Source organism: Heteronotia binoei, chromosome 21, assembly GCF_032191835.1.
Source record: "Heteronotia binoei isolate CCM8104 ecotype False Entrance Well chromosome 21, APGP_CSIRO_Hbin_v1, whole genome shotgun sequence".
NCBI lineage: Eukaryota > Metazoa > Chordata > Lepidosauria > Squamata > Gekkonidae > Heteronotia > Heteronotia binoei.
The window spans coordinates 121,614,879-121,631,969 of record NC_083243.1 but is presented as its reverse complement, the minus strand read 5'-3'; the positions used below and the strand labels follow the sequence as shown (position 1 = coordinate 121,631,969).

Below are 17,091 nucleotides of genomic sequence, written 5' to 3'. Positions count from 1 at the left end.
TTTGAACCAGAAGTTTTACAGTTGTTTTCAATGATGCTCTTCTACTTGGGATCAGTCAGTCAAGTAAAATTTCATATGTACACATCAGTGGTGTAAGTAAATTTTTTCCTATGTGTATTTTCATTCTACAGTGTGTTAAAAGGTTATTTGTCACCACCAAAAGTTCCTCCCCCAAGAAACAAGAGGCAGTTTCAAGCTTGAATTCACTTTCTAGTGCTAAGGAGCTTCCTTCTTCCCGATTTATATGATAGCTCTCCATGACCTTTCTAAGTATAAATACTGCACTTTAGCAACAGAAACATGAACAGTTAACCAAAGAAGCTGAGAGCAGACTAGTTGGAATACTCTGGAGATGGAAAGAGGGAGAGATGGAATTAATGGTCTTCAGCAACACATGAAAGCTATCAACAATATCATCAGATACAGAAAGAAGGGCAGGAAGATTGCCCTCCAACCATATCTAATAGCATTTTACTTTCCCAGGAGATGCCAGTAGGCATTCTTTTTCATTAGGACATGCAAGCATACATTCCAAAGTAGGGCATGCCATTCTACTCAATCTTAGAGTAGTAACACATCCTGCAGGACTCTTCATCAAAAGGCAACACCCTCTAAAGTAAAGGAATCCACATAACAGTGCCTGGTGAAGGCATGTATAAAGATGTTGGTGGCCATCTTGTAAATCTCCTCTCTCAAAGAGCCGCTAATGGAGCTGTACTCTCCTTTCCCAAGGAAGTAAGCAAGTATTCCAGGGGCAGAAATGTGAACTACCTGGTAGAACTCTGTAATATGTATCTGTAATGACCATGATAAAATTGGTTTTCGATTCCATGTAGGAAATCTATGGTGTAAAAGGGAACTAATCATTACAACATTAAAAGGTTTTGGGTTGGTGTTTGTTTGTTTTTGCATCTGTGCAGAATAAGATGCTTTGGCTTTTCTTTCTCACTACTTAATTCCATCATGGTAGAGCTTTGAACCAATTTAGCTACACTAACAAAATTCACAGCCTAGTTGTCCACTTCTGACACCAAGTTGGCCACAAAAAGACATGATATATTTTTCATGAGTGTTTTCTGTATCAAACAAGAATGCTGTTTCAGCAGAAATCAGGATGAAGGAAGAAAAAAAACAACATATGAAATATCTATACTTACACTTGCATGTTTTGCAACACTGGCCTGTTACATGGACAGGAAGGCTATCAGGAGAGCAGTTCAATGGTGGGCAGGCTATCCGCCGACACTCCACTACTCCACTCTATTCAATGTGAGAAAAATGAAATTTAAACCACTACGTACAGTGTGTATACACAGTAATTTAATATTTTGGATAAAGCACAACTACTATATGAAAATTCATTACCTAAATTATAAAACCATTTCTGGTACTATGCAACAGATACAATTTTATCTGACAGACACTCTTAACATCTTCTATATTTCTCATAAATTATTCCCTTTATCCCACCTGACAATGGTAACAGGTTAGGTACAACAAACCAACTACTCATTTTTTTAAGCTCAAAAATAACATCTTCCACAAGTTCTGTCAATCATTTCCTAAATTTTAACCAACAGTTTTCTATTTTCTTAGACAAACAAAAGCTCTCCTCTGATAGTTATCAAATAATTTCAACCATACAAGATTTACATATTAATTCAATGTTTTGTTCTTCTGGTGCTCAAAATTATAAATACAAACAAAATCTACATGTTGTTGTCATGCAAGATGCTGGTGAAGAACTATGCATAAAATTAAGATAATGCGTCTTTCTCACATACAACTGCGATACAATTCTAAACTGTACACAGAAAACATTAAAATGCATACCCAAAAATAAACTAATCTGAGATACAAGAACAGACAAGAGAGTGCTCTTATGCCTACCCAATTCCCACATACCACCATGTGCTAAAAAAGATAACTCTCAAAGTTAGTATTCTATTTATTTAAATTTCATTTAAAATAATTCTATCCTGCCTTATCTCCTTGGACTCAAGAAGATATACTCAAGAACCAATAGTGAGATGCAATGCATTGTCTTGTCCCTTATATGCGTGAGAAATTTCTTACTTTGCATGTGCAATTCCTGCAGTGATCATCTTCTACCCATGAGTCTTTGTCTCGATAAATCACTCCATTTACTTGACAAGTCTTCTCACAGTGACAGTTTTCCAACTGACTAAGCCTCATTTCTGCATAATTTAGCTATAAATGAAAGTTGCTTGATTTAATTTCTGGAATTCATGCACATGCTTTCAAGCAAAGCAAAACAGAAATGTAGAACTAGTTTTTATTATACCAGGCAAAACCATATGAAAACAGGAGAACAGTATACAAGCATAAATTGGCCCAGATCCACAGAAAGCAAGAAAGCACAATCAATACAAAGTCAGTGGGTACATTCACACTACACTAAATAATGCATTTTGCAACTGGATTTTTGCTATTCTTACGCAGTAAAAATCCAGTTGCAAAACAGATTATTTAGTGTAGTGTAAATGCACCAATTGTATATTCATATATTTTATCTTAGTGGAAATAATGAACTGCATCCTTGGGGGGAAATCACAGCAATTAACTGATCTTTAAACTTGCTATCAAAATAACAGATGCTGAAATGTCTGGATAATCTAATTTAGAATGATCTCTTGTCTTCTTTACATATGATTATGAATTCATTTGGAAGTAACCTATAAGAAGAGCTATGCATGAGTACCAGTAAGATCCATTCCTCTTTGGCCATTTCAGAGAATCAAGGTCAAATGAAAGCTTCCTTGCACAGAGCACCCAAGAGTTAAGAGCAGATGTGCTGGAACCCGATTCAAATTGTGTCTGCAGCACACAGGGCATGCAGAAGAAAGCACAGCAGACAAGGCAATCTTTCCCTCCCACATCATCCCAAGCAACTCCGCATAGCCCCTCTTCATCTCAGTGGGCCAAACAACAGTGCTGTAGTGCTGTTTCAGCTCACAAAAATTGCATAGGCTTAAAATGTATCCCCCCACCCCCCGCCATGCTATGATCCCAATCTGAACCAAGGTTCCATGCTCATGCTTGTTAAAAAGGAACACTTTGATGCCCTACAAGTAGTATTCCCATTTGGCTTAGGCAATGCATGATCAGCAGCAGCTCTCCAGAGTCTTAGGTGGGGTTTTTCACATCTCCTACCACCTGCCTTTTAACTGAAGGTGCTGGGACTGGATCTTTCACATGCCAATGGATATTTTTCCACTGAGCCATGGCTCCTCTCATAGACATTGGAAAGATCATTCCAAATTCTTCAGTCCAAGCATGAATATCAAAGTGCACCTCACAACTTCCCCAATTACTTAGAAGTTTCTGAACACATAGGAAACTACCTTAAATTAAATTAGATCACTGAATGACAGACTGGGTTTCCAAAGCACAGATCTTGCTTATTTTATTTACTTATTTACATATGTATTTATTTATTACTATTTATAACCAATTCTCCTTAATACTAGCTTGAAGGGACAACAGGAGACTGGACCAAGCATGGTCCCATTGGGCCTCATTTGAGTAGTCTCAAACCCAATACATAGATGGTAAGTCACACGGGAAAGTATTCTAGGTTAAAAGTGTGTGACATGACTGAAGAAATTATATACTGAAATGATTTTAAATGGTGCTGGGAGGGCACAGCAGACAAGGCAATCAAAAGGAGAAAGCTGTTACGAATGGTGGTAGAGAAATCAACTCTTCTGAATTTCCCTTCTAGCTTTTGTCTATATTGGGAAGCAGAACAAAAATTCTGCTCTGCTGTATTCTACTGTAGTTTACTGAAGAGGCAATTGCACTGAGAAGTAGTGAGTTGCAGCAAATTAGAATCTGATTGAAGGAAATTTTCAATTACTCTGTGAACAAGTGGGGGGCAGCAAGGAACACACAAGCACAATATGCTACGTTTAGGTCCTTCACAGAAAGAGATTTACTGCTATGTTTGAATGAAGCCACAGGATTCGCCAAAGCCTTTATGTTACTATAACCTGTTTATCCAGAATCTCCTTAATGTGTGTTTTAAGGAATTGTCAAAAAACCAACAACCCAACAATTAAAAAACATGTCCTAGCTTCACTGACTAAACTTTACTGCAAGCAACTGTGAAATAAACTTGCAATGATTATAACTCCTCCCTTCATTCTCTCGACCAGAAGCCACATTTCCAGTTCCATACTGAGATACAATGTTTGTTGTAGTTCATCTATTGGTCAGGATTATCTGTTTTAATATCCCTTTCTTGAAAGACACATGCATAGAAAAAAAAACTGTGATATAATTTCTCAATCTAAATGTTTTTAACTATTATATAAGTAACAATTTAAGCACCGATGATGCAATGCTGATATATTGTGAGCCTGCCTTCATTCATCACACAATCTTCATATTCTACTGGTGGTTTGATGTGGCTGTGGGTTTGTATATTTTTCATGGGACCACTGTATGTAGTTGCATTTTCCACTTCACCCTCTATTTCTGACATTCCACGGTGGCTGAGGGTTTGCATGAATCCTAAATCTTCCGGTCTTGTACGTGATACAGAGCATGGATATTCAAGAAAATGCTCTGGGGTTCATGGACCATGTGTGTCACCAACTGGCACCTCTTGGACTTCTTCTGTCTCCCTTGATATTATTCGTACAAATGAATTTACAAATCCTTTTATATGTGTGCCCCTTAAATTCTACTGATCTTTTACTCTTGTTGAAGAATTACTACAAGATGAACAGATTCCCTTGACAAAACCTGTTGGCAAAACACTAAGGGGAATTTTGTTCTATTCTGTTGCCCAGTATAAATTCCCTTTTTTCCATGGGTGCTTCCTTTCTTGAAAAAGCAATGGGGCATATTCTGTGTCTTCAATGTGCTGCTGTGGCAGATTGTTGGCACATTTTTACGAGTAACATTTAGCTTTACAGAGCTTTATTTCACTTGATTTGTAAGTCTGTCTGTTAGGTTTCAATGGAGTTAGGTTTCAACGGAGCAACAGCTGTGGGGACTAGGCAATACATTCACTCATACGTAAGTCTTTATAGTGGGCTACTGGTCATGTCTGGGGGGGGGGGTGGAAATGTTTATTCACACTAGGAGAGTTTGACCAGCACAGGGGTGGCCAAACTGTGGCTCAGGAGCCACATGTGGCTCTTTCACATATATTGTATGGCTCTCAAAGCCCTCACTGCTCTTTCGGCTGGCTTGAAGAAGATATTTCTCTCTTTAAATCACTTCTCCAAGCCAAGCCAGCTGGTGGCTTGGAGAATCCATTTAAAGTTAAAGTTGCTTTCTTTCCACCTCTCTCTCCCTCCTCCCCCCCAATCTATTTGCCTGCCTTCCTTCCTTCCTTCCTTCCTTCCTTCCTTCCTTCCTTCCTTCCTTCCTTCCTTCCTTCCTTCCTTCCTTCCTTCCTTCCTTCCTTCCTTCCATCTGTTTGTCCTGCAGCTCTCAAACATCTGACATTCATGTCTCGAGGCTTTCAAACATCTGACATTTATTCTTTGTGGCTCTTACATTAAGCAAGTTTGGCCACCCCTGGCCTAGTATCTTCTTTACTTCTAGCTGTTTTCTGCCATCTTGCCCCCAGATATTGATTTACCATTGGGTTGATTGTTATATGGAGAGAATGTTATATGCTGGAACTCACATTCATTGGGCAGAATGGACAGATTCTTTACTGATGAACTGTGGTCCTCCATCTGAAATCATGCAGTCAGGTATGCCAAGTTTGCTGAAGTAGCTCTTGACTCTTTCCTTCATTGTTGCTGTTGTGGTAGCTATCAATTTCCCCAAAAACAGAGTAATAATCCATTCTAAGATGACAGTTGCTCTCCATAAAGAGCTCCATGCTTTCTCTGCTCCAAGGGCTGTTAGAGAATGTGATGTGCCATCAGTGGATCCTCCTGTTGACTTGGTTGGGATTCTGTGCATGCATCATAGTTTCTTGTTAGGTCTCAAATTGAACTAGCAATATGTAGTCTTTACACCACACCTCTAGCTCTTCTTAAACACTCTTTTATCTCAGAATGACTGTGATATATTCCTCATACTGCCTCTTTTATCACGGCTTTTGGTATGAGTACTCTGTCCTTTAAATATAATGCTATCTTGACCACTGAGTTCATCACAATAGTTCAATAGTTTTGTGGATATTGGGGGCTTCTTCCTTAGTGTCAGGCCAACTTGCTAAAATAACAGAAAGCAAAAAGTGTAGATCAGGGGTGGCCAACGGTAGCTCTCCAGATGTTTTTTGCCTACAACTTCCATCAGTCCCAGCCATTGGCCATGCTGGCTGGGGCTCATGAGAGTTGTAGGCAAAAACATCTGGAGAGCTACCGTTGGCAACCCCTGGTGTAGATCATTGCCCTTCTGTTCTCCTTGACTTTCTGAAGTCCTTGCTATGAGATGGATATATGACACACTTGATGGATTTTTTTCTAATTCCTTTTGTAGTTCTTAAATTTTGAGTAGGTTCAGTACTGCATCTAATAGTCTGGCTTGTTGAGATGTGCTTACTGTAGTAAGGATGCCAGACAGAAGATCAGCTATACACCTCTTTTTCCTGTTCTTCTAAGGAATAATAGTGCACTGAAGGAGTTTAGGAAGTGATAACAATGCCTTCTTAAAAATTATTTCCAGTAGTTTATGATTACTGTTTACCTGGATGGATTTCTGAACTCCAATGTACTGGACTGATTTTTTAGAGAAACAGCATAGCTAAACATTCCTTTTCAAGTTGGGCATACTGCCATTTTATCTGTGATAAAGACCTTGCTATGAACAGAACAGGCTGTCCATTTTGGAAAAATATTACACTAAAGACCTAGTTAATAAATATCCTGTTTTGAAACATTACAATATGAATGAAGAAGTTACAATACATTGTGATGCCAGTAACTAGGTCTTTAACCTGTTTGGGTATCCACCTCCATGCTGCAATTGTATCCTATATTCACCTCAAAGGTTCACAAAAATTGGATAGGTGAGGGAGACATTAAGTTAGTTGAGAAGTCCTGGGAATTACTTCAGTGATTTGGCATTGACATTGCTGTACAGCTTTTCAAGAACTTGTTGCAAGCCTTGAGATGTTGAAAGATAACTTGTGTATGGCACTGCTGTCAGTGGTAGCCTCATCCGGTCTTTGTTAAGGTTCAGATTGACTTTCCTGGTCCTTTCCAAGAGACAAACAAAATTAAACCCACAGTCAGCAGTATTTGCCTCTATAGCATCACTTTAACCATACATTAAAATGCCATCTGCAGTTACAGTGATTCCTGTGAGACCTGCTGTCACATCTCATTGGTGACACTGATACTCCTAGGCTGCTGGTTTGATTCTGAGTGGCATGTGCAACCATCTATACTGACCTTCTGGTGTCCAAAGTAAGGTAACTGCTCACTTTACCTGGTAAACCTAGCCAACAACCATCTTTTTCCATTTGCCAGATTGTTTTCAAGTTTTTGTCTTTGAATGCTACTTGGAGAGTGCAGTAATTTCTGATGCCAAATGATAACAGCACACATTGGTATAGAGACAGGAAAATTAGCTCTCAGTTCAGTCCAGGAGGATGCATTGTTGTCTTGAGCTTCATTATCAATCACAATGTAGCAGTGTCTCCCTTTGAAATTCCTTTGTAACAGCACTGCTGCTCATAGGTCAGCAACTCAGTGTTGTGGTTTCTAATGTCAAACTTATGTCCATTTATTCTTTGTATCCTCCTGGATGGAATCCTCCTGGATGGAATTAAGACCTAAGTTTCCATTCTCATTACCAATGCTGGTATCTCCATGCCTACTATACCTCTGCATATCACACCTAATCAAATCACACCTGTTACTGTCATTCACCTACTATTGCCATTTGACATCTGAAATCACCTTTATAAAGTTTATATCACTGGTATCTTGTCTTATATTTTATGGCATGCATGACCTGGCCCAACAAAGTGACATTTATGTTAGATTCAGCCCTCATAACAAATGAGTCTGACATCTCTGTCCTAGAGTCTAGCCTTGTGCAATATTTACATGCATACATGCTGGATAATGTTGCTACTGTATGCCTTCTGATTTTGGTCCAAAAATACAGGTGTAGGCAAATGGTCAGAATCAATGTACCACAAATGTTGAGCAGTGCCCATAAATCTTGTGCAATTGGCCCTATAACTGTTTTTAACCATTTGATAAATAAATTTTGATTACATTTTGGATATATATGTTTTTAGCAATTGACCCTTTACTTGGTTTCTAGTAAAGTTCTTGATCCAACTCCAAAATCTTCAGGTATTTAACAGCCTAGAGCTGAGAACCTAGTAATGGCTCCCAGTGACTCCTGTTCTTATAATGGTACAAATAGCATATACTTTTCATTTAATTGAAATTGTATTTGAAGCTGCTTCAGAGTTTTTTGTTTTACAGTGTTTAAATACATTTTGTGAACACCAACCTTTACCCTACCCCTTAATTTCCCTTATTTAAAGCCTATGCATGACAAATAGAGGGAAGAAGAGAATGGTATTGAAAATATTTAGAGAGGTTTCATTTTAAAAAGCAGAGAAGCTAATACCCTGACTTTCTAAAAATTATATTCCTTGTCATGTACATTATACCATTATGTTTAAATTCATGACTCTACTAAGAGATATAAAAATTATGTTATTGCATTTCTCTTTGTAAATGTTTAGAAAATCTTTTAGCTTCAGTTTTGCAGACATGAAGCTATCCAACAATGTATTTTAATTAAATGAGAGTTCAATAAATGTTTTGTATTCTGATGCTCTTTATGGTTCAAGGTAATATTTTTGTGGAAATAAAGAGAAGCAATTTGTTTTCAGTACTTCATCCATAACTCCTACTATGGTAGCAAATGCATGTCCAGAACTGCAGCACTGAAAAATTGTAGGACTACTACAATGTCATTACAGACGGAAAAGACATCACAAATATTTAGGGCTACAACATAGCTTTTGCTATAAATTGCAGTGTAAGCAAAACATTTGTATTTATTTAAAGTTTTTATATCCTTACTTTATATCCACCCTCAGATCTCCAGAAGTTTTGCGACCTGGATAGGGCAACCCTACCCACTCACACCCCTCCCCGCCCCCACTGGTGGCCAGTAGGTATCTATCAACCCTCCTTCTGGATAGTTCCCGGCATTGAGGTGGGTTCAATACTTCCTCAATAAATAGCCTTTTCCTAGCTTTAAATTATTGTTTGGGGGCTCTACACCCTACCTTCCCCATCCCTGCTGGACTGCCTGTTATGGTAAAGAGCATTTTAAAAAACAAGAAACAGCAAGTGAGCCTAGGGAACAGATGAGTCTGTAGCATGGTCAAAATGGAGTAAAAAGCCAGCTGTCCAGTCAAGCCACCCAGAAAACCTCTTCAGATTGCACAGTGATAGATTTGTCAGCTCCCTGTTAGGAAATGCCTGGAGATTTAGGGGGAGGAGGCTAGGGAAGGCAGAGTTTAGGAAGGGGAGGGACCTCAGCAAGGTAGGAAGCCACAGAGAGTCAGCTCACTGTAGTGGTTAAGAGCATGGACTCTAATCTGGGAGAACTGGGTTTGATTCCCCACTCCTTTACATGCAGCTGCTGGTGTGACCTTGGGTCAGTCACAAGTTCTCACAGAGCTGTTCTCTTAAGAGCAGTTCTCAAAAGGGCTCTCAACACCACCTAACTCACAGGGTGTCTATTGGAATGGAAAGGAGACTGTGAGCCGCTCTGAGACTCTGAATGAAGGGAGAGGTATAAATCCAATCTCCTCCTCTTCTAGAGGTGACATCCCAAACAAAGCAGCCTTCCCCACCCCACCCCAGAAAAACTGATCTTTGCCCACTGGAGATCAATTATAATACCAGAAGATCTCCAGGCCCTCACCTGGGGGCTGGCAACTTGAGCTGTGCTGCCCAGAATAAGGGTGGCATTTCCTTCTGGGCCTGCATCATTGCCAGCTATGTCCACGGCCTATGGCATCTGCTTGGCATGGGGAAGGTCTAATCTCTGGCTTCTCCAGTAGAAAAGATCAGGTAGGAAGTGATGAAAAACTATCTGAGACCTTGGAGAGCCAGTGCCAGTCTGAGTAGATCAGACTGACCTTGATAGGTCAGGGGGGCTTCATTTTTTCATAAGCCAAGGGAAGGCACAGGGCAGACACACTCCTAGAACTGGCTGTGGCCAGAGGGGGCATATGCATAATAGTAACTCTGCTGCCTAAGGCTGGGGATCTTTGCCTTTGATGCTACAAGTTTGCCATGCTAATTTTTAAAATTATAGTTACTTCTTCAAAAGCCCCCCTCCATGATAAACCTCTTCACCCCTATAATGATACAAAACATGTGCACAGCTAGGAGGATGGGAGCCACAGGCTGTGTGGCTTGGCCAATGACACCTTTCGCACAGAAAGGGCATACAGCACAACTGTACAACTCAGTGCCAAACCCTTCTGTGAAGCTGGCATTCTGGGACTGCAACTGCATAGGTATCCTTTAGCAGCTGGCGGGGAGGGGATACAGATCAGGGTTGCAGTTCTTCAGAACATCCTTTCCACTCACTTGATCAAAAATCCCATTCATGCTTAGGTAGGGAGGAAACGACTAGGGACTTCTGTTCCCATGAAGGCTTAAAACTGCTCTGTGACATTCCAACCAGTAAGGCATTTTGTGTGTGTTGTTTGGGAAAGAAGATAGCTCCCCCCTTCCTCAGTGCCAATCCATTTCTGGAGGACCCAGACACTACCTTAAAGTCAGAGGGTGGAATGTGAAAGTGGTGGTTTGGTTCATTTTGTGGTCCATTAGGTTGCCTCAATTGATGGTTTATTTCATTTCATTTTTTTTTCCGACTTCCCAAACAATTTGTGGTTTTTTGGTTCATTTGGTTTGGGAAGGCATAGAACAGCCCCTGAGTGGGCTAGAGAAGCCAAACTTGTGGCAAACTCTTCAGTGGACTCTCCTCTATTGGCTCTCCAAGTTTGGTGCAAATTGCATTGTGGGGCACACTACAGCCCCCTAAAGCAGGTGCCCCCAGTAAACTGCTCTCCTAGGAGTATGTCAAGCTGGGGAAAGAAAGGGAAGCTGCCCTGCACCTTCTGGTCAGTTTCACCCCCAGGAAGCTTGCAAACTGACAAGAAGTGGCAGCTCCACTCTCCCCATCCCCCTGCACTTCTGTTCAGTTTGCAGTGAAACTGACTAGAAACCACAAGGAGCTGGGGAGAGCAGAACTGCAGCATCTAGTTGGTTTTACCAGAAGTGCAGGGGCTGTAGAATCATGCTGGTGCCAAGCTGTCTGTAAAAATAAAGCAAACATGAACCAAATGACATGCCCAGAAAAAAGGCCAGTTCATGTTCAGGTGCGGCAGGATCAGATGAGCCAGTTTGGAATGAACTACAAATCAGGCCATTTTTAGCACAAATCATGATTTGGGGTTCTGTTTGTGCCCATCCCTAGTTCCAACACCATTAATAACACCCCCAACCATCTAAAGGGATCTGGCAACTCTCAAGAGGTAGGCTTACATGCATTTAGCAAGAAATATAATTTATTTTACATTTTACATTCAGTCTGCTTTTCTCTAACAATTAAATAATCCCATAGGACATGTTCTCACATCAATACAACAAAATACTCTCTTTATGCATGGCAAATGGCAACAAGATATTGTTGGGAATATGGAAATGCAGTACAAGAGTGTTCCTCTTGAGAGCATTCATGTAACCTTCAGACTGTTAATCACCTCGTCTATCTGTCTGTATATATGTACCAGCAAGAATACTATATAATTAACAGCATCAAGAACAAGTCAGTCGCTCGATATACTTTTTAATTGGCACCTACTAAGACCACCAGCATGCCTCAGAATCATTAGCTCACTTTACTGCAGTAAAATGAACTGAAACTTAACATTTCTCTTTCTCAAATAGCTCCTGGCCAAAGCATGCTGCCTCAGAGACTAGCAGGTAGTAAAATTAACATCGAACATCAGTAAAAGTAGGATAATGAGAATATCAAAACCAGAGCATATTCTGTTTAAAAAGGTTCCCTTGCACCTTTCATTAAAAAAGCCCCCCCACTCCCAATAGGCAATGACATGATTCAGCCAAACACCAGGAAAATTTAAGACCTATTGAATTCAACAAGAGAGATTTAATTACAGGCTTTATTCTCCCACTGAAATCAATGGGACTTAAAAGTGTTTACCTTTAGCTGGATGATACCCCAAGATTCTAATCATGAATGTGGTAACATTTTAAACATGTGATGTGTGAGCAGAAAGACCTTTTTCAATAAGGCTTTTGGACAATAAAAATCAGAGCTGTATCTAGTTATTATTTTAAAGAGAGGCTTTAGATGTTGTATATGTGCTATTTGTTTAATTACTCATCTACAAAATTTTGTTGTTTACAGGTTATTTTAGGCTGCACTTTCATTACAAGTTGCTCAAGACATGGAAGAAGTAAGATGAGTTTTAAATAAAATAAGCAAAAGCAGTTCAGAAACCAGAATGTGGCTTAGACAGGCTTGGCGGAAAAAGAAGTCTATGATATCTTCTCTGCAACCCCCTTTTTTCCATAGCTATATGTTCTTTGCTGGTTCAGCAAAGTCCACTAGGAGTACATCAGAGCCAGAGTTATACTCCCCGCATATGCAACTTTACTGGTGTTATAACCTCAGTCTCCATGCATTGCATTCATCGTCATCATCACACTACCGCATGACATGAAAACAAGCTTATTGGAAAGTTGAAAACTTAAACACATAATGAACTATCACAAGTAAAAAGGTATAAATAAAAGGGTACAAATATACTTAATATATATTATTTATTCTAATAGAAGAAGCTGAAAATCTTTGTAAAGAATGTATAATTGCCTACAATTTAGAAAGCCAGCCTGAACAATGGGAAACAAGCATAATCTGTTGCCACAGGCTCATCCCTATCAGGAAGCAGGATAATGCATTTTGCATTTTAAGTAGAAATCTAGGACAGCCCTCCACACAATTCATGCCTAGAAATTACAAAGACATGAAATACTAATGATAGAAGAATGGAGTTGCTGTTTCTGGCCAGGGTCCAAGAGCAGAGGGTCAGATATTTGTAGAAGACTTTATACATTATGACTTTCTCCTACTGTTGTTTGTCCCTACTATCTCACAATATTTATATGGAACATTTTATTTATTCTGTATTTACTTAATTCATTTGCATTCTGCCTTTCTCCCCAATCAGGATTCCAAGTGACGTACATCATTCTCCATTTTATCCTCACAGCAACCCTGTGAGGTAGATTAGGCTGAGTGAGTGTGACTGACCCAAGGTCCAGTAAGCTTTCTTAACAGAATGGGGATTCAAACCCAGGTCTTCCAGATGCTAGTTCAACACTCTTAACCATTACACCACACTAGCTCTCTAAACACGCAGGTTATCATGGTTAAAGAGCCCCTTGGTGCAGAGTGGTAAGCTGCAGTACTGCAGTCCAAGTTCTGCTCATGAACTGAGTTTGATCCCAGTGGAAGCTGGGTTCAGGTAGCCGGCACAAGGTTGACTCAATCTTCCATCCTTCCAAGGTCAGTAAAATTAGTACCCAGCTTGCTGGGGGGGGGGTGTAGTGGGGAACGACTGGGGAAGGCAATAGCAAACCATCCTGTAAAAAGTCTGCCATGAAAACGTCATGATGCAATGTCACCACAGAGTCGGAAACGACTGGTGCTTGCATAGGGAACTACCCTTACCTTTTTAAAATCATGGTTAAGTGTCTTGATAAACCCACTCTCTGTTATTCTCTGTGTTTATTTACTATAAACTTTGCCCACCCCCTCAGCCAGGACAAAGCTACAGGCCTGCCGGACATGCATACTGAGCATCAACCTGCTGAAGAGCAGTGGCATCACCAGCGCCTTGTGCCAGCATGTTGCAAGTGATGATGGGCACGTGCCAGCTCCCATCACTCACCACCAGGCCCCAGCCTTCCCTATTCCTGGAGCACAGCAAACACCTCCACATGCAAGTGGCTCCTCAGATCTGGCTGGTGATCACCACCTTGGCCCACCCCTCATTAGTGGCCTCAACAGAATTTGAAGTGTCAGCTACTGATGAGGGGCAAGAGTTGGGAAGGATCTGGGTCTTCCTGTTCCCACTCTTCCGCCATGGGGGAAGGCAAAGAGCTAGTGGCCACCGTGCAGGAGGAGTTTGCATTGGGCGCCATGTCTTGCTGGATCAGGGGATCAGGGATGGATGGGGTCCTTGAAATCTGTCAGGGCCCAGTCCCCAGATGCCCTACCATAGCTATGGGTCTGCCTGAACTATAAGAGGCATCTCTAATTCTATCATTTAACAGCAGTTGCAAATCCTTTGGTGGACTAATACTGGTTTTATCAATTCAGTCACCAGGCACTGAAAAAATATTCCTGACTAGATGGAAAAATATATTCTTTGCATACATGGAACCATCTAGGCTTCCCAACCGTCCCGCCCTGGCGGGGGACCCCAGGATTTCCACCCTCTTCCCCTGCTCCCCCCAAAAAACGGAAGCGGGGGGAGGGGTGGAAATGGCACCGGGGAGCATGGCGAGCCGCCCCATCCCAGAGCGGGCGAGGCCGCCGCGCTGCTGCCGCCCCCTCCCCACCCACCGCAGCTGCTCCTCTGAGATGGGCCCAGGCTGAGCCCATCTTGGAGGAGCAGCCAAGAGGCGGCAGCAGCGCAGGGGAGGGCGAGGCAGGCCAGGAGCATGGCGAGCCACGAATCTGGGTCCTTCTAGGACCCGGACTCGTGGCTCGCCACACCCCCAGCCCGTCTCCACCACCCCCCTCCAATTCCATGGCGGAGCGGGCGAGGCCGCCACGCCACTGCCGCCTCTTCTCCGCTCGCCGTGGCTGCTCCTCCGAGATGGGCTCAGGCTGAGCCCATCTTGGACGAGCAGCCACGGCAAGCGGAGAAGAGGCGGCGGCGGCGCAGTGGCGTCACCTGCTCCGAGATGGGGCGGCTCGCCACGCTCCCCGGTGCCGTTTCCCCCCCCCCCAGCTCCACCCTAGTGTCTCCTGGCTCCACCCCCAAAGTCTCCTGGCTCCACCCCCAAAGCCCCCAGATATTTCTGGGGTTGGATTTGGCAACCCTAGGACCATCTGAGAGCCTACAAGGGAAGGACATGCTGAGCAATTTCTCTGGAACAAAAAGAATCGTGAGTTTATCTTTAAAATGTCTTCCAATTAGTTCTGTCATAATATTAAACCACATGTTGAACAATCAACATGATGCTCATGTTCATACACCAGGTTCATACACAGTTCCCCAGTTAATATTATAGAGAAACTGATGTGGAAGTATTATCTAATTTTTTCCACATCACACTTTATGTGCAATCATGCTTCCTCACCATGCCTGCAGACTATAAACCAAGCCTCAATGTAACTCATCAGCCAAAACAACCAGTTATACCAACTTCTGAGAACAATTTCAGTGTTACTATTTTAGATAGTTAAGGAAATGCTATGTTAGAAAATGTATTTCATGCCATTTTTAGAGCAGCATTAATATTTCTGCATGCAACAGGAATCCAGATTTGAAAGCAATGCATGCTATTGGTTTTACAACCTATTCACTTATGAGAGGCAAGAATATATGTATTATATTATACACACACACACACACAAAGTAACAATATGAAGCAACTCTTACAATAGCCTTCATCCATTAAGAGAGCCAGTTTGGTGTAGTGGTTAAGTGTGTAGACTCTTATCTGGGAGAACCGGGTTTGATTCCCCACTCCTCCACTTGCACCTGCTGGAATGGCCTTGGGTCAGCCATAGCTCTGGCAGAAGTTGTCCTTGAAAGGGCAGCTCCTGTGAGAGCCCTCTCCAGCCCCACCCACCTCACAGGGTGTTTGTTGTGGGGGAGGAAGGTAAAGGAGATTGTGAGCCGCTCTGAGACTCTTCAGAGTGGAGGGCGGGATATAAATCCAATATCTTCTTCTTCTTCTTCTTCTTCTTCTTCTTCTTCTTCTTCTACTTCTTCTTCTTCTTCTTCTTCTTCTTCTTCTTCTTCTTCTTCTTCTTCTTCTTCTTCTTCTTCTTCTTCTTCTTCTTCTTCTTCTTTAAAACAGACTGTGATTCATTCCCAAGTGGTTTTCTTTCCCTTTCTTCTCCTTCTATTAATGCATGTTAGTATTTAATATCATGAAGAAGAAGAATTGCATATTTATACCCTGCCCTTCTCTCTGAATCAGAGACTCAGAGCGGCTTACAATCTCCTATATCTTCTCCCTCCACAACAGACACCCTGTGATGTGGGTGGGGTTGAGAGGGCTCACAGCAGCTGCCCTTTCAAGGACAACCTCTGCCAGAGCTATGGCTAACCCAAGGCCATTCCAGCAGGTGCAAGTGGAGGAGTGGGGAATCAAACCCGGTTCTCCCAGATAAGAGTCCGCACACTTAACCACTACACCAAACTGAACTACATAAACCAGCAAGGTATAATCTTGGTGAAATTGATATGACATTCATTTAATCCTCTGAAGCATGAGTTATTTCTTCAACACAATGAAATAAATCAACCGACAAACAGAAGAATATGTATATGGTGGTCCATATATGAATCAAACATCAGCCTGTATGAAAAATTAAAAACAATGGTCAGGTACCTACTTTTGCTGTCATTTTAGCAAGAAGCTCTTGCAAATCCATAATTCCTTGTACCAGGCTTAAGAAATCGCTACATGTTGGACAGGCTCAATAAAGGAAGAAAGGGAAACAATAGATAAATACAATATTATAGGGAAGAAATACTATATTCTTTACAACATAAAAAATCCAGGAAGCAATTTGTTGGTATCATGCAATAAATCCAATGATATTCCAACAGATTATTAAAGTAGAATTAAAAAAACCTAAGAGGTGTTATTAAAATAGAATAAGAAATTGAAAAGAGGATGCTATATTATATGTAGGGTTGCCAGGTCCCCCTAGTCACCAGTTGGGAACGGGGGGCAAGGGTTGCCAGATCCAGGTTGGGAAACCTCTAGAGATTTGGGGATGGAGCCTGGGGAAGACAGGGGTCTCAGTGGAGTATAATACCATAAAGTC

General features: G+C 41.5%; 1 protein-coding gene across 4 annotated transcripts in view; it reads right to left on the bottom strand.

Moving 5' to 3' along the window:
• The window catches only part of NELL1 (neural EGFL like 1), a 994,364-nt gene that overhangs the window by 674,048 nt on the left and 303,225 nt on the right, over positions 1–17,091 (bottom strand). For all 4 annotated transcript variants that reach the window (XM_060262209.1, XM_060262211.1, XM_060262210.1 and 1 more), the window contains exons 7-9: positions 16,654–16,736; positions 2,077–2,211; positions 1,158–1,260 (exon numbers count right to left, since the gene is read on the bottom strand). In XM_060262209.1, coding sequence (XP_060118192.1) covers positions 1,158–1,260; positions 2,077–2,211; positions 16,654–16,736 — 321 coding nt within the window. The remainder of the gene's footprint in view (positions 1–1,157; positions 1,261–2,076; positions 2,212–16,653; positions 16,737–17,091) is intronic.